Here is a 23,041-nt window from a genome sequence, read left to right as displayed (position 1 = left end):
AATTTACCTAATGATTTTAGGGGACCTTCAACCTTTAACTTAGTATTACAGTCTTATTTGTGAAGAAAAAACTCTTTTTTGGCACGTCATAAATGGTCTTCCAGTGGTACCATCAGGTGTGATAGACACTATAAGAAAAAGAGCCACATTTCCAGGATACCTTCTGCAGTGAAATACATTCTTCTACTCTAACCCTGTAAAGCCTAAACCACAATAAATTGTCATAAAATTCATTTTTTTTGGAAACTGAAGTGTTTTTTAATCTAGTGACAAATTAAATAATGCAACAATGTGCAATTTATTGCTCACAGTAGGACGGCATGTGTCTGATTGTATGTATGGAAAAACAAAAATCACACAGATGATGTACAGGTGTAAAAAAGTCATGTATCACATATGATACACTTTTTTTTTTAATTTCTTTTATTTAGATAATTAAAACTTTTTCTTACTTTTTTCAGGGAAATTCGTCTGGAAGTCATCTTTGTCCACCTGGCCTGTACTGCCCTGCAGGCACTGGCTATCCACTCCCCTGCCCTGTTGGTTCTTTCTCCATCGCTCAAGGACTAAAGGGAGTTGATGAATGCACACCCTGCCCCCCTGGACTGTTTTGTGACAGTCCTGCAATAGCAGAGCTTTCACAAGCGCTCCCGTGTCAGGCTGGGTAAACACTACTATTACTCTTCTACTTTTCAATTTCAAATCCACTCTTTCTCAGAGTGGATAGTGACTTTTTTTTTAAAGGCCTTTTAATGTCTTCCAATCACTTCAGTGTCTGCCAATAGTTTGGTTTCTTTCTCTTCTGGTATTAGACTGTAAATAAGAAGACTGGAACATTTAGGCATATTGTGGAGGAAAATTAAAACACAGAACAATTCAGATACGTTTTTCTTGGCTGCTGCTAGCTATTAAGGGCTTCTGTTTTTTCATTCAGTTTAACCTGAGTGAATTAATAAAGCCAGACTTTGTGCCATGAGCTGCACTCTGCCGTACTGCAAAACAAGAAACACACACACACAAAACATAATTTGAAATTGTGGCTGAATGATTTCCCCTCACTTACAGTTTTGCTAGTGGCAGCTTGTGCCAAAATCTATACGCAGTTTGTTTTCCTCTGTTTGTGCCTACAGGTATGTGTGCTTGGGCGGCAGCTCCAGTCCCACTCCATCCAATGGTCCCCATGGCTACCTCTGTCCTGCTGGCCACAGCTGTCCTATTGGCTCAGCACATGAGGAGCCCTGTGAGCCTGGCACTTACAGTCCTGCCCCGGGAGCAGCCCGTTGCTTATTATGCCCCAAAGGAACCACGTGTCCATCGTCAGCCACTAAAGAGCCCTCCGCCTGCCCCTCTGGTGAGGATGGTAAAAATAAACGTTAAGTCAGTCACAAATTAAATATTTTTAAACTTTTAGGTATAGCAACAGTATTGTCCAAATTTGTATTTCTGCAGTAACATAAAGTAACTGCTTTCTCTTTAGGTCATTTCTGTCCTGCTGGGACAGCCCTGCCTCAGCCCTGCCCTTCAGGTACTTTCAACAATCAGACAGGTGCCCACACACTCTCTGCCTGCACACCCTGCCCCTCTGGACTGTACTGTGCCGCATATGGAGCCTCCATACCACAAGGTGAACAGAGATTAAAATTTTGATTTAACAAAACTTTGGCTTTTTAGCAAAATACTCACATCTGCATCCTCACATGCCATCAAACTGGTAGTGTCACCTTTTTCTTTTCTTTTTTTCCATCCAGGTTTATGTTTGCAGGGTTATTTCTGCCATGGTGGAGCTATGGAACCAGCCCCTCACAGCTCTGAAAACTTCCCCAGGAATGGCCCTTGCCCTGTGGGCCACTACTGTCCAGCAGGGTGCCTCTCTCCAATTCCATGCCCTCTTGGCAGCATTCGCAACTCCACGGGTACTTCAGTAATGTTTGCACATGTCATGAAAAGGCATTTCCATGCTGCTGGATTTGAATTTAAAAGAGATCCACTTCTGATCTCATGCTGTCTGCTTCCCATTATCTCCTTCACAATATTCTCTGACTGTTATCTATTGTGCACCCATCATAGGAGGTGTGTCCATGGAGAGTTGTTCTTCCTGTCCTGCTGGCCACTACTGCTCTACAGACGGTCTGGCTAGCCCCAGTGGTCCTTGTGCTGCTGGTTTCTACTGCCCTTTTGATTTCTCTTCAACTACGCCATATGCATTCCTCTGTCCCAAGGTAAGGTTGAACATATAGACTTCTCTCCAACTGAATTACTTCCCCATGTCTTCTCTATTATTTTCCAGACATATGTGTAATAAATGGTTGTGCCACGTAGTTTAATATCAATTTTCTGCTAAATTGGGTGCCACTTCTCTGATGTTCCTTCACCTTTTTCATTCCAACTAAGGGCCACCACTGTCTGCAAGGTTCTTCCATGGCCTTGCCTTGTCCCACAGGAGAGTACCAGCCTAACCAGGGATCAGACAGCTGCATTCCCTGCAGACCTGGTTTCTACTGTGAGGAGGCCATAGTGGGAGATCCACTACCCTGCCCACCACATTCATTCTGCCCTGCAGGTATGCTGAAAAGAAGCTCTTGACAATAAAAGATTTAAACTTTTATTTATAGCTCACTGACATATTCATTGACATGAGACCAATATTAGTCTCATGTCTTTCTTTTGACAAGAATGTTAATCCACTTGGTTTATTTCAAAATCAAGATGAGATGACCAATAAAGGCTTTTGTTTTATCCCACCTTTTGTTTTTCTTCTAGGAACAATGGTACCTCAGCCCTGTCCTAATGGGACATACACCCTTTCAGATCTGGGAGGTTTACAGGAAGAGAGAGAGTGTTCACCCTGCCCTCCAGGAAAGTTCTGCAGGTACACAGTCCCATGCACGTCTTGCACCCTCAAATATTCAGAAACAGTGCACTGACTTAGATAAACATACAGCTAGGCCCATGCACACCTTGTGTATACAGACATATTTATTTATTTTATTTATTTATGCTTTATTTAACAGTAAGTCCCTTGAGAATAAAATCTCTTTTTAAGGGAGACCACGCCAAGAAGACACACCAATACAAAATTATAAATTTACAAATTAAAAATATTTATTGATAAATAAATAAAGGAACATAACAGCATACATACACTATCGAACCAGATACCCTAAACCCCAGTTCCAAAAACAAAAAGCAAAATCTGGATGGTACCATATGTTGCTCTAAAAGTTGTATATGCCTTCAGTACCTTTCCATTTTGCCCCAGTTCAGCTTCTAAATAAGATTTGGCCCAGAGAACCGAGTCTGACTAAGAGAATATAATGCCTTGGATAGATCAACAAACAAGGCAGAAAAATGCATTAACAACATAATTTGTAACCCACACATATTATGGTACTATGAACTGATCTAAAGCCATCAAAGAGCTTATTGCAAATACCAGAGTTTTAACAAGAGTGGAAAGTTTAGCTATAATTCTTTAAAATGAAACTTTTTAGAAGGGGAGAACATAGGCTGCTTTACAGATTTTAGAGCAATATTAGTCTGGACACTAAATCACCCTAAAATCTGGAGAAATAATAATATGAGGAACAGGCTCAGCAGTTGCATCAGCTGTTAGCTTTAGATGACGGGGAATCAGATTGGCAGGTCCAGATGACTTTTTTGGATGAATGGATTTCAAACCTTTTGAAGAAATTGATCTAAAGACAAATGGGTTCTTTTGATATGGAGGTAATAGATGAAAAAGACATGGGATTCAAATTAGAACTCTGAGACCACATTTTCATTAAAAACAGAACTAGCTGATAGAAAATGTTCATTAAGATACCCAGCAATATCAGCTTTACTGATAATTTTAACTGAGTTTATTAAAACATGGAGCACGACAGCAACTTTATCTCTTTCAATAATTCAGAAAGGTTATTGCGGTTTTAAATGGATCTTATGTAGTGCTGTGATTTGGATTTTCAGATCGGAGTTGGACATTTCTTTCTTAAAACTTGTTCATCGATCATCTCTCCTAGAAATCCTATATTGCTTTATAATAGCGTCCATTATGTTAATTGTCATTATGTCAAAAATGTTGGCATGCAGGCTAAACATCATGCATTATATTAACTCTATATGACCAATGCATAGCTCATATAAAATTGCTGGTTCTTAAGATTTTCAAAGAATGAGACCTAGTAACATAAATTTACAGATTTAATTTTAATAACTTATAAATTATTCATAAATTGTTCTCTTAGCCATTTTTAATTACTTCCAAGTAATTAAGATTTTGCAAAGCATCACAAATTACAGCGGATGATGCGTTTAACATTTAACATACATTGTATCTCCACTGCCCTTCCTGTCATGATCAACTCTTTGAACACTGTAATCATCAGTTACAGTGCTCAAAGACAAACACTCACTGTTATCACATCAGAATGCACAAGTATGTCATGATCAGTAGCCACGGTTCACTGCCAAAACTAAATGACTGCCTTCATGTGCATGATCATAATCAACTCAGAGTAAACATTAAACAAGAAGAGATGATGTTATTATCTTTGTATTTGTTAAATGGAGCATACGTTTCAGATTCTTCTAAATTAATTATGTGTGCATAGGCATATATTTCTGGCTGCATGGAGTGAATCTTGTGGTTTTATGTACTGACTAACTAACTGTATGTTTCCTTAGGGGTGGTAAGATCCAAGGTGTTTGTGCTGCAGGGTATATCTGCGTTTCTGGAAGCACAGATTTCACCCCTCAGGGACCAGTGTTTAACTTAACCCAGTGCCAGTGGGGTGTGCAGTGTGCTGGACCGTGTCCACCAGGTGCAATATGCATATATAGAGAGAAAGATATATAATTTTAAAAACTAACAATGTAGAAGAAACTACCAACAAATCAATGTTAATGCTTTTATTCTCTGTAGTTTAGCTAAATAAATTGTTAAATACCAAATGTTTCCTTTATTCTAGGTTTCTATTGCCCCGAAGGCACAAAACAGGCTCGGTTGTGTCCTGCAAATACCATCAGAAGCTCCCCAGGAGGTGCCAGCCTACAGGATTGCTTACCTTGCCCACCCCAGTATTGGTGCAAATCTGGTATGAACTGAGTGAAGTTTTGTAGCCATTTTAATCAAGTATTAAGGGTAAAAATACAAAATTTTAATCAAGATACTTAAATTTTCTGATCTGATGAAAGAGAATAGGAGAGGCTGATCTCTTCTTGTAGCATAAAAATTGTTCGTGTATATACCAAGTATCAGAAACCTGTTTTCCTCCTAAACAACTTTTTGTGATGTTTGCTTGCAGGAGACCCAGTTGCTCATCTGTGTCCTGCTGGTCATTACTGTGATGGTCTGCCTGGTGGCGACTTTGTTGGAGGGACTGGTGCCAGGCCATGCCCTCTCTACACTTATCGAGCTTCTCCTGGAGCACACAGCAAGGGTGACTGCCTGCCATGCCCACCTGGTTCACACTGTAACAGCACAGGTCTGATACGCCATATCCTCATGTTTTAAAAGATGAACTCAAATTTAATCTATAAATGTAACAGATTCCTTTTCCTTCCCTGTAAAAGCTACACATTATTCCATTCTGTTATTCAGTTCTGATTATACCCCGTGCCTACAGTATGGTGCACTGTAATACATTTTAAAATACATCTGTAATCTTTTTTTCTCTGTTGGGTTTTAATGCACATCTGCAAGGGCAATTCAAAGCCAGCTCCTTTCAAGACTGCATTAATGTCCGTATACAGTATATGGTGCACATTATCATAGTTGTGCCTAAACTATGAATGAAAGAAATATGATGTGAGGGAAGGCATTGAATTTTAACTCTTCACATGAGGCCACGTGCACTGAATTTTCAAATAAAAAAACAACAACCTTGTTTCTGGTCCTCTCACAAAAGTTTATGGTTGACACTAAATCATATTGTTGCCTTAGCTAGTGGATAATGTGCAGCAGGTTGTTACGGTCCTTTCTTTTGCTGCCTTTGCTGCCTTTGTGGGAAGGCTTATTAAAAAAACTTTAATAATTTTAGCAAGCTTTGTGGTTCATATATCTGTCACACTATATAGTGATTTGTTGTTTTTAGAAAATGGTTGTTGTTGTAGGGCTGACAGACTACTCCAAACATCCCTGCCCACCTGGCTTCTGGTGTAGTGGGACTGGGCCTCCTATCCTCTGCCCCGCAGGCACCATGAGGCAGCTTCCGGGAGCTGCTGCACCCAGCCAGTGTGAACTCTGTGCAGGGGGAACCTTCTGCCCACACCCCCAGGATACAGGAAAACCCAACGTTGAAGGGATACCCTGTCGGGCTTCCTATCAGTGTCCTGTTGGTGGGTTTCTCAGAATAGTTTTATGTGAAAGCTCATTTTAGCCTCTGGATGCGATGTCTGAACCATTTTAAATTCCTTCCTTTCCAAACATAGCAGTGAGTGTTGTAACAAGTGTTTGATCATAATCTAGGTGCGGTTTCAGAGAGGCCATGCAGAGCTGGATCGTACTGTGGACCCCAAACTGCTGAGCCTGAAGCCTGTCCAGAAGGTTATTTTTGCCCTGAAGGATCTCATTCCTACAACAGTCCCAAACAACTGTGAGTACACGACAGCTCTAACAAGCTAAATCTGGCACAAAGGCAAGTGTCCACTCTGTGTGATATAAAAAATGAGAGGCTTTAAATGATGAAAGCTTGATAGGTTTTGACTGATTCTACTTCATGTGGTTTAAAGCTTTATAAATAACCCTGTTACCATGCTCCACAGCTGTCCATTTCCATACTATTGCCCAGCCAACAGCTCTTCCATGAAGTCCTGCGAAGGCGGCTCTATGCCTGCCAACACTAGTGGGCTCAGAGGGTCCAAAAACAGCTGCTGTATTGTGTGTGAGGGGGGCACCTATCGTCCATCTCTAGCCTCCATTCTGCAATGCCTTCCTTGTCCACCAGGATACTTCTGCCCCCCAGGTACTTTATATACGTTTTGGCAGGAATTTTTCATCATCCTAAATGATCTCAATTGTACAGTATTTCTCATTTCATACACATTTAATGCAACAGGTGCAGACAACTACAAGAAAAACCCTTGCCCTCTTGGCTATGTTTGCTCTTTGGGATCCACTCAGCCGATATCCTGCCCACCTGGCTCATTCGGCAACCTCACTCGTGCTGAGAAAATGGATGACTGTCGCCTGTGTCTGGAAAACACCTTCAACCACCTGCCTGCCCAGAAGGCCTGCTTCCCCTGTGGTAGCTCCTCCACCTCACAAGCTGGTTAGAGCAGTAAATAACAGACTGATTTAAAAAGTTTTTATAGTAAACTTTGTTGCGAGTTGGAAATCAGGACCACAAACTGCCATGCCGTGTGTCGCTTGCTTTCTCAGGTTCTTTTTCCTGTACCTGCATTGGCAAGAACCGTGCTTTCCAGTATTCAGATGGTTCATGTTTGTGCAGAACTGGCTTTATCTTCTATAACGAGCTGGATTTTAAAATATCTACTGCCGATAGTGAATTGGACTGTCAGCCTGAGGTCAGTTAAAACCATTAAGGTATTTGGTTTAATCTATGCATTTTTTTCCTCAATAATGCGTTTGTTGACTCAAAAAACTTACACTTCAACTTGACAGTGTGAAGTCTAAGGAGCTTGGAAAGAAAAGCGTCTGGACTTCTTTGAGTTGCTTGAAGACGTTTCACCTCTCATCCGAGAAGCTTCTTCTTCAGTTCTGAATGTTCTCAGATGAGAGGTGAAACGTCTTCAAGCAACTCAAAGAAGTCCAGACGCTTTTCTTTCCAAGCTCCTTAGACTACGATGACCTGGATGACTGAGAACCTTCAAAGACATATTGACAGTGTGAAATTTTCTAATTTTCTTTTTGTTCCTGCGCAACTCTGTAGACTCACCTGCAAAACACCATTCATGTGTCTAACGTTAAAAAGAGCTTTTCATGAATCACATGAAAAGCTTTCCACTTTTTAAACCAAAAAAAAAAAAAAAAAGAACCCAGTCAAGATTTGAAGTTTGACTCACTCCCTTTGCAATACGTTTTGCCTAGAAGACTATAGAAGACTATACTATGGTGTAAATGAAGGTTCAGTCACACATGATGCAACATATTGCAAAAACCTTGTATGCCCTTTCGGACGTCTGAGTTTTTGTTTGTTTCAGGTGAACAGACGATGTGCCACAGGAGAGGTGCGCTTGGCTGCATCCAGAGAGTGTGTGTCACCGTCCCTCCACTCCTGCAGTATCACCTGTGGACCACATGGAGGAACTCTGGATGCGGAGATGGGCATGTGAGTCACCTTATCACCTTTTTCCTTTACCAAATCATGTAAGCCGAGTCCGATTTACTGTTGCTCTGTAAAAACTACTAAAGCTACATCTAATAAAGAAGTGAATTAGGATTCTAGCTGGTATACAGCCTGATATGTTGCCTTTCTGTCTCTTGCCTTATCTGCACCCCAGCTGCCAGTGTGAGCGATACGTGTCTGCTGAGGAGCTTTGCAATACATCCTGCCTTTCCAGACTGCCTCAGCTCTCTGCTCAGCTTTCACCAGATGGACACCTGCTGCTCAGCATCAAAGAAAGCCATAGCATGGTCTGGGCAAAGGTGATGGAAGGTTAACATGGGCCACTGACAACTGTTGATCAGCTACACCTTGCAAGGATATCCAGCTATCCAATTCAATTATTTCTCTTATAATTAGTGATCAGTTACTCTAAATGTGTGCGGGAATGAGAGGAGGGATACTTGAAAAACAAGTACAAATACAACATTAGAACTGTACTGACGCAGCCAAGCGACTCCTCACACTGTAGGGTTTAGCTACATCAATTAGTAGGCAGAAAGCTTGGCACAGCATTTGACAAGGTTTCAGCATGATGTGAAAAAATGTTGCAACTGCAGATTTTGTGATATCATTGCATATGATGAAGTGACAGTGATAAATAGTGAAGTCTGCTCACCATCAAAGAAAAAGTATTTCGTTATTCCAAGTTATTCCAGCAAGAGGTTTTTTCATTTTCTGTGAGTTTCATCATATATACAGTGTTGTGCAAAAGTCTTGAGCCACCCCTCGTTTCTTTATATTTTGCCAGATTTGTGATTTTTAAAAGTTGGCTTGAGTTCTCCAGGTTTTCTGTTTTTCCAGGGTTTTATTTTAACATTGCCTTTTTATTTGTATCTTTAGGCACTTTGTTATTCGCAGGCTGTCACAAAATCACATATATTGTTTTCCTATTTCTTTGGTTGAAACTATGAAAGATCCCAACGATAACAGTTTAACAGGCATAAAACAGTAATTTTTGCACCCACATGCCAATTCCCAAGGAGTTATTGGCTGAAAACATGACATATGACAGCAGGGTATGCACTGTGTCCTTAAAAATGAGGAAACTGAACCAAGTGGATGACCAACAAAGAAGGGCTAAGCCTAACAACTTTCTGTAGCATATATGAAGTATCTTCAAGTCATTTCCTTTAGAAATAGGAAAAAATCCAACAAAGTTCTGACACAGGACCCGAGAAATGCATGTGGCACTTCAGTTGATCCATGTGCTGTTCACCGAAGTCTCATGAGACATGGTCTCAGCAGAAGGGTGTCTGTCAAGAAACCATAGTCAAAGAAGGGAACGGCAAGAAAAAGCACATGCCAAACTGTACAAGAACTGGAGCTGTCGTCAAATATTTGTCAAACTGTATAAAGCAGGTCCCATATGTTGGAGGCTGTGTCATGGTTTGGGACTGCATTACAGCCTGTGCTCTTGGAATCTTGTCAAAATTGATGGAACCATGCAGAAAAGTACTGTCACATTTTGATCCACCATGCAGTACCACCTGGAAAGTGTATGTTTGGCAGCGGCTTCACTTTTCAGCATGACAATGATCCCAAACACACTGCCAATGCAGTAAAAGCATAACAGGTAAAGCGGATGGAAAACCACACAATGGCACAGTGTCGTTCCTTCCCAGAGCTTGGACCTCAACATTACTGAGGCAGTGTGGGACAATTTTGACAGAGAAAAGAACAAAAGACATTCAAAGACACGCTTTGAATGTCCTTCAAGAAGCCTGGAGAACAACTCTTAATAAGAGGAAATCTTGCCGAAGAGAGTTCAGGTTCTAAAATAATAAAGGTGGCCATGCCAAACATTAACTTAAGTTCATTAGAATTCTACAAACTGCGTTTTTGCCTTAAATAATGTATATATAAGTTCCATCTACTGTAATGTAGTGTAGTGTAGTGGCAAGTGAAAGGTAGCTGGCTTTGTGGTTGGGTCAGGAAAAGCATAAAACTGTGCCAAATCAAGCAATTTGCAGAGCTACCCCATTTGCAACAAGGGTGCAGCCAAAAGCAGCTTTATACTGTATTTCCATTAATGTTTGTACATGTTTCACCCCCAACCAATCGCAGCAGATGGATGCTCCTGCCTGAACTGGAGGTTTCCTCCTGTTAAAAGGGAGTTTTTCCTTCCTGAATGATTGCTCATAGGGTGTTGTTTGATTGTTGAGGTTTTTCACACTGTTATTGTAGGGTCTTTAACTTTCTTACCACTGAGGTGACTGATGTTATGATTTGGTGCCATGCATATAAAATTGAGTTGAATTGAAAATTTAATTGAATCTCTGCACCTATTTTCCTAATAAAACATAAAGAAATAAGGTGTCTCAAGACTTTTGCACAGTAATGTAAGTGTGCATGTTATTTGTCTAACAACAAAAATATCTTTTTCTCAAGTTAAGGATATTTTTTTTATTATTGTGACCAAGGTGTAGCATGGCATTACTGTGAATGTGTATTGGAACACATACTTAACACTACATATAAATAAAAACTGACAAATATCAGCAACTGGAAAAACTATAGTTAAAATAGAAACACAGTATGGCACAATTGTTCCTTACATTATGTTTTCTCTCCAACATAATAGATACAAAATAACATGCGCTTTTCTAGTGTTGTAGTTTGTGTTATTTCCTTTTATTTTCAGAGAATAACAAATATTTTAGGACCAGATATCCATTTAAAGAATATTGGGAAAACACACTTGGTCCAGTTTGACTCTGAAGGAGTGTTTGGTTGGATTCCCACACAAAAAGATGTCATCAATCAGTTTCTGTCAGGTGATTAGAGCTGACATGTTGATTGATATATTTTCTTTTGCCATGCAATCCGTTTGTTTTCTGTATCTACCACCAATTAACTGTAAACATTTTGGCTTTAATTGGTTGACAAAACTGTGCAATCTGTGACACAATGCTATCTCTTCACTGAGCCAATAGAAGTCCTAAAAACAAGACCCAGAAATAGAAGAGACACAGCAGATCTGGCTGTCTTACCTCGAATCCCCAACCCCATTGCCTGTCTTTCCTCTGGTGACATGCTCATTTTTCATCTCACCATCAACCACACAGGTACAGCTGTTTTTACTTTTACCATGGTTTTATCACAGTGTGTGATTTTTTTCTTTTTTTTTAAACCACTGTCCTCTTACTTCTAACTTTGAATTCTCTTAGACCGCCATCTCAGCCACTTTCCAGTTTATCAAAAAGACCACCTGTTTAACAGCAACCCCAGCTGGGACTTTGGTGCCTTTAGACATCTACAGATACTCATGAAGCAAACAAACTTTAACTCCTCAAGGTAACATATAGGTAACAATCCTCACATAACTGTGGGCACACAGAATCGTTATCTCATGTTCTAATTTGTATTCCTCTTCGTCATCTTTCCATTGCCAGGTTTGCCCATGTTTTTTCTGAAACGGGGAAGTACGTGTTTGTTGACAGTGTTGTCCCACAGTGGAGTCTGGTAGTGGTAGTCAGTGAGGAGGGGACAGAGTGTGGCCCCAGGGCTGCTGTGTTTCAACCCATGACCCCAGCACAATTGGTCAAGCACGGGATTGTCAAGAAACACAAACTAAACCTTCTGCCCGACTGGGGAGTGATTGCTGGTGGGTATTTGTATTGCTGACTAACTGTTTACAGGGGTATTATTGTAATGAATTAGCTTTCACCATGACACAATGCTGACTGTGTGCAGGGATCCTTAGTCTGCTCTTGGTTGTGGTCGTAATTCTGACCACTACAGTACTAGTTTTGCGACCTAGCAAAGCAAAGCTTGTCTCCCAGTGGAGGATAAAGCCAAAGTGGCGCAGCCTCGGGGAGCCTTTCTGTCCGGTGGAGTGTGCATGCAGCAGAGAAAGGTATACTGGTGTGACAGCAGTGCTGACGTTGTGTTCTAAAAAATACATAAAACACTTTTAAACAAGTGAAAATAAACAAAATTCGAGTCTTTGTTTTTCAGCTTAGTGGTCCCAAACCAAGGTGATTTCCTTGGTAGTAGAGGTGTTGGAGAAGGAGCAGAAGCTGAGGAGCCTGCTATTTCAAAAGGAGGTAAGCCCCTTGTTTAATACTGTGCCAGTGCTTTTTGTTTTTTTATCTATCTATGGGTTTTCAAGCAATTGCAATAAATGTGTAACTGTGATGGAGAGTAATTTTTTGGCCTAAACATGCTCTAATTTGTATTCAATTAAATATGGTATCACAGTATATGAAACTTAAGTCTGAAATGCATTTAAAGTTTACTTTTATGACTTACTGCAACTATGTTTTATCAAATTCACTAAAGAAATTTTCTGTACCTCTTGGACGACTTGGCCAATAACCAAAGACTAAAAGTTTTCCAGAAAACTTTCACTAAAACAAACTTTGGCAGCTCCCTTTCGTCGACTTTTCACTACATTTGCCTTGTTTCTTTCTAATCTCTGATAGTGGAGGTGACGGTAATGTTTCTCAGTTGACGCTTATTACATTATTCATGCAGCTTGATTGGGCGTTTAAATGCCAATTGGCCTAGCCATTATGAAACCATCACGCATGACCAGCTAGCAGTTAACAGCCTATTCCACATCTGATTGACGATAAAGAAAATAATGGCTTATATCATACTGTAATGGCTTGTGCTGTTACCACTAAAGAAAGCTAGACCGACTCCACTAAATTACTATGGAGCCAAACTGAGCTTATAATTTCAATGTGCGTTCATGCTTCACAAGATCATCTCCTCAGATCTTAAAGATGTCATGATGAGGCCCTTCTGTTATTTTTTCAAGCCATTTCAATCTTTCCCATTGTTGACATTTACTGGCCTTGTTTAGGAGGAGTGCCAGGGTGCTGTGATTTGGAGGAGTTTAATGTGAAGACTCTTTACGACAAGCTGGAGGATCAGAACCTCCATATAGCCTCACAGCTGGCCCGGCACCGCAAAGACATACAGGAGTTTTATAGAAACATCTGTCAACACACTGAATCATTCAAGGTGAGTTTTAATATTGTAATAAATAATGCATGGAATAATCCAGTAAAGCTGTTGGATAAATTATCTTGCCACCACAGTTCATGTTTAGTACAAAACCTAAAAGACATCCATCAGGTGGGGATGCCTGTCGCCCTGAGGGTAGGGCAGGTCATATATTGATCGGTTGATTGATGTATTGCTTTACTGGTGGATTGGTCTCTGGTTGCTTCAGTCTGCATGCCAAAGCATCCTTGGACAAATAACTGACCCCAAGTCATTGCCAATTCATTCATCGAACAGTGAATGTTCGATAGGAAGCGCTTAGAAACAGGACAAAGGGGCAATGTAGTGGTTAGCACTGTTGGCTCACAGGGAGAAAGTACTGGGTTTAAATCCACCATCCGGTGTTAGGATGCCTGGGTCGTTGAGCCAGGGTTTTGAGTTTATATATTATTTATCATTTCTATGCTTTGGTTTCTTTGTTAGAGTCATGTCTTATGGTTTGACTCTGTGTAATCCTTAGTTGCTGTCTCCCCTGTCCGCTATATCCCCGTGTCCAGTCAGCGTCTGTGTCTGCCCTGGTCCCACGTCTCTGTTCCCTCTGTTGTAGTGCCTGCATGTGAGTCTGTGTCTTTTGTTCAGTCTGTGTTATGTGTTTCCTGTTTTACTTTGAAAGTCTCTGTCTTATCTCAGTGTGTTCACTTTACGCTTCCTTGTCTCGTCAGTTCTGATTTCTCCCAGCTGTGCTCTCCTTCTGTGTCTCATTCCCCTCGTTACTTCCCAGTGTATTTAAACCCTGTGTTTCTCTTGGTCACTGTCGTGTCGTCCCTCATGCTGTGTGGATCTCCCTTTGTCTCACTGTGAGTTTTGTTTATGAGTTTCCAGTTTAGTTTGCTTTTTTAATGACTTTCCCCTGCCAGCAAATAAAGCTGAGTTTTTTGTGTTTAAACCTCATGCCTGAGTGCCTGCATTTTGGGTCCAACTCCTGCCTGCCACACAGCGACTCATGACATCTGGAGTTTCCATATTTTCCATGTTCTCTCCATATCTGTGTGGTTGTCTCCTCACACAGTTCAGAGAGTAGTTAAATAGTCTTTTCGTTCTACCATTAATAAAATAAAATAAAAAAAAACAACTTTGCAGCTGGGACACTACAGCCTGCAGATGGCAAATACGTTTTTTTATTAATAAAATGATTAATAGCAAACTCCTTTTAAGAGGTGAAATCAAATTAACATCTGCAGTACATTTGAGCAATGTTTACAATGACTATTCTTATAGGATCCTTTACACCTGGAATGTCAAACTAATTTTATATTCTGGCCCTTACACTTCATACCCATGCTCTAGGCAACCATGTTTGCTGGGAGGCTGTGTCCCATTTTATCCTCTAGCATGTGAGACCCCCTTACACTGATTAATGGTGCCTCATTGCATTGCTGCTCTCACTGATACCCCAACTACTTTTTATTATTTGTTTACCATCAAACCAGCACCTCAAAGAGAAGCGGTTTGAATCCAAGAAGTGCTCCTTCTCATAAACAGTTGAAGTCATTTATTTAAAGTTTCAGTTAATGTTTTTTGTTGTTGTTTTGTTTTGTTTATTAATGATGAGTAAATCACTTACCACACTTTATAGGTCAGTTATGAACCATTAATAAGAACAACTTATGGACTTGCTTGTCCATACATAACACATACATAATAATGCAATCTTGTTCCCCTCAAGGAAACAGAATAAAAATTCTTTATCCTTCTTTCAGAATGCCTTGGAGAATATGGATCATAAAAAAATGAGCCTCCTTAAAGAGATATTAGTTCATAAAACAATGAAGGATGAACCATCAGGCAGCAGTGTGGGGGAGAGACATACACAAGGTAAAAATAAATGATGATGATCATGAGGATGAGAGTAATGTCTTCTACTGAAGATGAATGACCGTCTCTAATAATAAGATAGATCATTAAAGGGATATTTAGTCAGTCTGGGAAATGTGAATTCTTCATTTCTTGTTGAGAACCACATGCACGCATCATAGCTGTAAAGTTACAGACAATTACTTTAGCTTAGCATAAAACACCAAAGTGTAAAGATGATAATATGTGGTTTGTGTTGTGTTTTGTGGACCATCACACAGAAGCATGCTGGCTGTTTCTTGTTGTGCATTAAGAGAAATGGAAATTTATGTCACAATTTAATTTTTTTTTTGTATGTAACTGAACATCTCCATCATTCAAGTTGAGGCCTGCATGTCATTGCTGGGAGCTCTGGTCAGGTCAGTGGAAACTCTCTTATGCAGGCTGACAGGAGACGCTTGGCAGAACCAGGATTTGTCTGGTCCCCTGTACTGTCACACAGGTCATCACGATACCAGAGAGTGTGAGGCGCAAGCTGGATACATGCAACCCAATGACACTAACATGTGTTTGATGCAGGTACTGCAGTGGCATTCTCTCTGTATTGTGTATTTATGATATAAAGTAGAGAGTAAATTCCTCACTCAATGATCCACAGTTTTCCTCAGTGAATGTGACCAAAGCAGGAGCTCTTCCACACGAGCCCGGTAAGGAATAAATCACTACTTTGTATGCATGTACAATAATATCAGAATATTACACTGATCAGGCATAATATTATGAACACCAAGAGGTGAAGCGATTATTTCTCTTTATCATGTCACCTGTTAGTGGGTGGGATATGGGAGCAAATGAACATTTTGTTGATGTGTTTGAAGCAGGAAAATGGGCAGGCAAAAGGATTTGAGCAAGTCTGTCAAGTGTCAGATTGTGATGGCTAGACGAATGCGTTCTCTGGAGCATCTCCAAAACTGCAGATCTTGTGGGGGAAGGAAGGAACTGTGGTGAACCAGTGACAAGGTCATGGGCAGCCAAGGCTCGCTGATGCACAAGGGGAGGGAAGGCTGGCCCATGTTATCACAAAAGAGATTAGCTACTGTAGCTCAGATTGTCAAGATAGTTTATGCTGACAGAAGGGTGTCAGACTACACAGGCGTCGCAGTTTGTTTTGTGTGGGGCTGCACAGTTGCAGACCAGTCAGGGTACCCATGCCTCTGTCACTACTGAAAGCTCCAACGATGGGCACGCGAGTATCAGAACTGGACCACGATCAATGGAAGAAGGTGGCCTGGTCTGATTAATCATATTTTCTTTAACATGATGGCCGCGTATATGTGCATCACTTACCAGGGGAACACCTGGCAGCAGGATGCACTATGGGAGGCAAGTCAACAGCGGCATCAAGCATCTTTGGGTTGTGTTGGACAAACAACTTACAGGACATAACAGATGTGTTACTAACATCTGATCCAGATACCAGGTGTCCATAATCCTATGCCTGGTCAGTTTATAGTGTGTTCTGCTAATGTTATTTCTCTGTGTCCTAGACCATATACAGAGCACAGCTCCTTCTTTAAGTGATCATGACCTGTCCAAGCTTATCATGATATCACCTCTATTCAAGACCCTGCAGGAGATCCAACAATCTTTACAAAATCTCACCATGGATGAGTCAAAACAATATTTTAGCAATGGTACAGAAACATTATAACGAGATCTCTAAAACACACATAATATTTGATCAATGTAACATATACCAAGTTCTAAAATTATCTCTTTTTTCCCCCTTTTTAGGAGTTGCAGATAATTCTGCAAAGGGGAATTATGATGGGCAGCTCATCCCGACTGCACTGGACAACCTCTCCCCACAGGACTCTGCCATTTTTTTGTTTGGTTGTCAGGTGATGCAATTGCTTGAAAACTGCCCCATGTTCCCCAGTGCTCTTCTCCTGCTGGCCAAGTCGATTCCATTCGCTCCATCTTCCTCTAATGGGGGTCTACTGTCACACTGCTCCAGGGACTTTTATTTTGATGCGACCAATCAAATCCTGTATCTGTCAGAGGCAAAGCTTCAGCACGTGGGACATTTCATCTCTGTCATCCTGCAGTCAATGGCCCACATAGCATCTGGTAATCAGAGAAAAACCAATAGAAGACAGTTCTGAAGGACAGTATCGTGTCCTCGTTTGGCAACTGTCATATAGTACAGAGTAATATCCCTGGCAATTAACTTTGAAAGCACAAAGTATGTAATCTTCTTTAAAAACACTGATATATAGATTTGTATATGTATTTTTTAATCCAGGATCCAAAGCCCAGAGCTTTATGCAAGCACTCCATGAGGCCATTTCAGTTCTAAGCCTTCAGTTGTTCAATGTTTCTTTCAAATGGAGCACAGCAGAGGTGTGTAAGTGCTCTTTAAACCTCACTCATCATTCTCATAGTATAAAAATGGAGGCAGATAACATTTTATGCCTTCTTTTAACAGTCCAATTTCGATGCTTTGAAGGGGCGGAATAACACATTAGTTGAGGAATTTCTCAACATTAGAGTTCCCACTGAAGCCCGCTTCACTGAGCACCTATTAGCTAGCAGGTTGGTGAGACAGATAACGATTACAGCAGAATAAATGAAGTTTGTCATTTCAGCAAAATATTTATATTACAATATGTAATATTTCTCCCTTTTTGCCAATTCAGACTCAAGAAATACAAATATTTCCAGCTGGAGCAGCTCATTTCTGAACTCAAACATACTCCAGCTCAGACCACAGACAAAGGTATGACAACTATTGATTGTAATAGTAATTCAAAAAGAATTACTATTACATAAAATACTCACAGGATTTTCACGGTGCATTTATTGCTGTAAAACAATAAATATCACATTAAGGGGTCTTTGCAAAGCTACTATCTAAAAGTAAAGGGAAAATAGACCTTCACCAGCTTCATAAATAAAATAGTTCATATGCTAAAGGTTGCAAAATTAATTTATTTAAAAAATTACAGTTGTGGCATTTGTTGTCAGTATAGGAAAATGTATAAGGAGCTGCGAACAAAACATCATCATGTGTTGATCAGCTGAAATTCTGTGGACATTTGTTGCAGTCTTGTACTATTTTCTTATGCATGGACTGATTTGATGATTTAAACTTCTGCTTTTGACCATGAAGCCTCAGTGACATCAGCAAGCGGTCTTGCGAAACAATGCCCATAATAATATTCCAGCCCTAAAAGTTGATGAACAAGCCCATCTGTGATTTCATGCAGATGTTGTTCATTTCATTTTTGCCACTTAAAACATAAAACATCATTAAAGTATCATATGAAGTCTTGGAGAGATTTTCTGTTTTGTTTTTGTTTTGTTTTTACGCTGTTAAGCACCTAAAAGACTTTTGTTTCAGTGTCCTGGTGCACAGAGTTCAAGGTTTCCATAAAACCATGATATTGAGGGCTGAAGTGCATTGGGTGGTTTTTGTGCTTCATATATTCACATATTGTTTGGTGTTTCTTTTGTTGTATTTTCCATTCTACAAATCCCAGACACAAATTTTTATTCTTTTTTTTCAGGTTTACCACCAAAGGGGACACCAGTGCAGGTAAAAATATAAAAAATGAAACAGAATTTTAATTTAAGTGAACCGTCAACCATTATTTCTCTTCCAGATGTCATGTATAGAGGAAGAAATTGATCGCATGAATGAGTCGTTCTTGCTGCTGAGCACGCAACTACAGAAGAGAACTAATGTGAGCACATGGCTAAAGGAAAGAGAGAACAGCGCTGGAAACCATTCTGCAGTAATTAGCTGGAACATTATACACTGCACATATAATTACATAATCCAAAACATGAATCTCTGTGTTAATTTAATTGTGTTGTGAAGGGCTTTTAAATGATGTCTTTGTGTTTTGATTTCATCCAAGTTTCACTTCAGCGTTGTGAAATGATCTCGTTTGATTTTGCCAGTATCTGCTATTACTGCATTTCATACATATAAATGGCACATTGCAGTGATTGAATGGTGATAACTCGTTTTAATCTACGATATTCATGATGATGTTCAGCCTTGACTTAAAAGAGAAATGCGTAAATCAGTATGCATGAACGTGATCTGTGTCTGAATTTGCATTATTGCTCGAGACTATGTGCATGAACTCAGTCATATCTTTACGGCACATCATTTACATTACATGCTCTGTGATCTATTCTTCTGCAGAGGGCAACTCCAACAGACATGCCAAGCCTGAGTCGTAATGGAACAATCCTGCTGGAACTGAAGAGACGCTATGTATTACAGCGCCTCAATGAGCTCCAAATCACATTAGGCCAGATCACACGATGCCAGCAGCATGACAGCAAGTCGAAAGATGGGACAAGAGGCTGCACACAAACAGACAGCAGCACTACACAGCAGGGAGAAAGTGAGAATTATGGTAGTACAGATGGCTTGAGCCCCAACGATGGCCAGCGGCGGGACAGTATTTCAGCTAGCCACAGTCACAGCCAGCAAGCCGAAGAGAGCAGAGGTCTTGATAGCTATAAACTGGAGAGTCATATTTCTGACCAGAAGAGTAACACTGTCCAAAGCAACAACGCTGACACATTATTGGGCTGCCAGACGCTAGGCACTCAAGATCTTAATGTTCCAGGAGAGCAAGAGCTAAAAAGGCAGCCTGCAATAGAAAATACAACAAGCTAAACAGATACTGATGACATTTGAGTGCACAACAATCTGAATGTGGACAAATGATCAAGGTTTTTTCCTTTTTTGTGCTCCTTCATGTTAGACCTCGAGTGGCTATTTCTGTACAATATTGTTGTTTTATTCGAGTAACGATACAAGTGACCTCTGTCTTCATTTTGGTGCACTTCGTAAAAACAATTCATCGTAGCTCCTTTCAATTATGTGTGGATCCAGACAAAAGTAATTTGCAGCTGCAAGGAGTGGCATGACACAGTCTGTCAGCTTGTCCAAAGAATTTCTTAGTCAGGAGTTAATACTGGTCTCTAAGACAGATTGTGCTCATTATCATATTCTAGTTAAGACAATAAAGCTCAGCTGATTGAACACAAGGTGACACCGGTGCTTCTGTTCTACTTCCTGATCACAGCAGCTTCTCCGCCGTGTCGAGGTGACAACCCGCGTGTTTTTCATGAATATGTAATATTAAACTACAATAACTCTTCTCTCTCTTGCACACTTACAGGTTCTGAACTTTATGCCCCGAGCTGTCGTTCTAGTGAGATTTCTCTGTAACCAGCAGATTAATCGAGTGGAACTAAACGTAGCTGCACAATTCGAAAGGCACCGATTTGATTTTGCTCCAAAAAGAGAAGTCTATGTTGCACAACTGCTGTCTTCTTCTGGTTCAATGATTTATTTGACGCATAGCGTTCTGGGTCTTATAATAGAAAGTCAGTATTCCTACAGGGGGCTGTGAGCCAAATCAGAAGGTCAGATGGAACAAGTCTTCACTTACTATCAGTGTTAGCTTAGAGGTCTGTGCCAAGTCCCCCTGGTTGAATCTGGCATTGCCCCGTGGCTCTGTGTATGTGTGTGTACACATGTGAGGTGTAGTTCAGTGACTCAATGACATTTCATGCCTTATCAATTAGATTGGCTCTGGTGCCACTGATTTTGCATTTGTGTCCAGAGTACCTCGCAGTGGGACATGGCAACATAAAACAACTTACTGGGCAGCTCTGAGTGTGTAAATCTTTGTGGTTATTTACTACATTAGGCTTGCTCTAGTTGGTTAGATGAAAACATGGGTTATTTTTAGGATGAATGGCTTTGTGTGATGATTGTGTAAGTATCTGTGTGCCCATATGCATAGAGTAATGTGTCTGATCTCAAAATTGTTATTTTATCCCATCTTCCCACAACGATTTGGTAAAAAACTACCAAAATGCACACAAATTTATGCAACTTGGATTTTTTTCCTTTTAGTTTTGTATTTTTCTAGAAAATCCAATACATTCTGCAAAAAAGAACAACAAGGATCATACATGCGCCCACTTCAAAAGAACCATAAAATTCAAATTGAAATAGGTTGACTTCAAACGTCCACAAATAATGTATAAAGCAGCAAACAAACAACATTCAAAACTTGTTCCAAATAAGACCAAATCATCATGACCTGAGAGGAAGCCTAATGTTTAGCAAGCCAGCAGTGAGGAATGATGTAAAATATCACAGGCTTACAGTGTCAGGAGTAAATGTGTGGAATACATTGTGTAGATGAAGAGAAGTACATAACTTTGCATGTCTGTTTAAAAACCAAATGCTAAGTGTTTAGATTACTTCATACTGAGTGTACTGTGAGGATTGTTACACCTTTCTTCGTTTCACTGGCCAGAATAATTGTCAGAATAAACTAAAGGTAATTTTCAACACAGTGATAGCATGTGAAATATACAGATATAGTCACACACTGAGAATGAATAGAAATGACACATGAGTGATTTCAAACTGCAGTATTAAGAGGCTTTTCTAGCAAGGAGCACATTAGATATACATCAGAATTTCTGGCATGTGTGATCCATGGCTGTCTGCTGTAATCACGGTATAATCTTGAAATCCTTCCAAATCCCTAGAAATCTGCTCTGTACAGTGAATCGTCGAGGATGCCTGCACGCACACACATGCACAAAGAGGCATAATTATCGTACAAACATGAGCATGCACATGTACTCTCAAACCCACTCATTTGCACGTTCATTCCCTTGTGCAGGCTGTTGGTTAATGATGTCAGTGCACGTACATGACTGTCTTTTTGAGTTATTGATTTGGAGCTGGTACTGCCTCGTCTTTGGTCTGAACATAGAGAAAAAAAGACTCATTATGTATTCTTTCATTATGAAAACATGTTTCCTCTCTATGGCTGACATTTTTCTGCAAAACCCTTCTGATTGCAAAATCCATTGTTATAATCAAGATTTCTCCTCTCTGTCAGTCTGTCATACCTCATGTGGCTGCACACGGTTACCTGGGCTACTGCTGGACATTTTTCTTCTGCTTTTGCTCAGTCTCTGGACAGACCTCCTCCGCACTTGACTCCCGACCACTTACTCACTCTGCACAACTCCACCTGCTTTTTTCAATTCTGTAACTACTCTTATAAGCTTAGCACCTCACACCTGAAGCTCAGCCTTTAAATGATGAAAGCTCTCAGAAGGCCCCAGCAAAAAGAGGAAAAAACAATCAGGCATGCTTTGAATTGTTAAACAAGTCGTGGGCAAATTATCAGAAGGTTTTCAGAGCAGCGAAACAAAGTGACTTTTACAGACCTGGCGTTTCAATTAGGGCTATTAACGCTGCAATTATTTCCTCCTAACTCTGTGCCATTGTAGGGAACAATGTGGGAGAATTTCCTTAAATCTTTTTGTTGATTCCACATCAAGCCCCTGCCTAAACATACTCACTTGCCTTATTTGCCCCCATCTTTCAAATGCTTTTTGTAAGAAAATAATAAAATAAAAGAGAGTTCCCTTTTAGGCTTTCTATTGTCATCCTGACTCTGAGGCTGTCTAAGCGAACCTCCTGTAGTCGCCATGGCAGTGCATTACTGTTGCTATGGTTTCCCTGTCTGCAGGATATGGTTCAACCGGGCCTGCCATATTAAGTCTGCTCCTCAATGAGCCAGCCTACTGTTAATGCTGACAGCAACACAGGAGTACACTCAGCTGCCTCTCTGCTTTCTACATTAAAATCTTTACCAGTGAGAATCACAGCCCCACAGCGGCTGATTCACTCCCTGACTGTTTCAGAGTTCGACTAAAGGTGTAGTTATTTAATAGCGTGGCTGTTAACATAAATCTAAAAAAGAATAAAGTACAACATTATAATGACGTTAACATTCTCAAGCCCTTGATTTCTATTTTCCTTT

The 23,041-nt window shown here is 40.3% G+C and overlaps 1 protein-coding gene across 1 annotated transcript; it reads left to right on the top strand.

Annotated features, from left to right (window-relative positions):
- Positions 1-2,397: 2,397 nt before the first annotated feature.
- LOC113036654 (uncharacterized) lies at positions 2,398-20,225 on the top strand. Its single transcript, XM_026193068.2, has 30 exons — positions 2,398-2,560; positions 2,761-2,869; positions 4,684-4,820; positions 4,968-5,093; positions 5,304-5,483; positions 6,112-6,336; positions 6,467-6,593; positions 6,763-6,962; positions 7,056-7,268; positions 7,379-7,524; positions 8,161-8,288; positions 8,461-8,605; positions 10,987-11,119; positions 11,279-11,410; positions 11,513-11,639; positions 11,738-11,949; positions 12,039-12,201; positions 12,303-12,391; positions 13,156-13,316; positions 15,059-15,173; positions 15,535-15,731; positions 15,811-15,859; positions 16,700-16,846; positions 16,947-17,282; positions 17,458-17,555; positions 17,641-17,747; positions 17,852-17,931; positions 18,722-18,750; positions 18,818-18,898; positions 19,369-20,225. The coding sequence occupies exons 1-30, from the start codon at positions 2,419-2,421 to the stop codon at positions 19,849-19,851; spliced, it is 4,617 nt and encodes a 1,538-aa protein (XP_026048853.2). The 5' UTR covers positions 2,398-2,418; the 3' UTR covers positions 19,852-20,225.
- Positions 20,226-23,041: the final 2,816 nt, after the last annotated feature.

The sequence above is a fragment of the Astatotilapia calliptera genome, chromosome 14 (assembly GCF_964374335.1).
Source record: "Astatotilapia calliptera chromosome 14, fAstCal68.1, whole genome shotgun sequence".
Taxonomy (NCBI): Eukaryota; Metazoa; Chordata; class Actinopteri; order Cichliformes; family Cichlidae; genus Astatotilapia; species Astatotilapia calliptera.
This window is presented reverse-complemented; position numbering and strand designations above follow the sequence as displayed.

Bases quoted from the DNA above. Each gene is read 5' to 3' on its own strand.
- LOC113036654 (XM_026193068.2), top strand. From the start codon at position 2,419: ATGGCCTTGCCTTGTCCCACAGGAGAGTACCAGCCTAACCAGGGATCA. The intron at 6,594-6,762 runs GTGAGTACACGA...CATGCTCCACAG, and splicing joins TACAACAGTCCCAAACAACT to CTGTCCATTTCCATACTATT. The intron at 11,640-11,737 runs GTAACATATAGG...TTCCATTGCCAG, and splicing joins ACAAACTTTAACTCCTCAAG to GTTTGCCCATGTTTTTTCTG.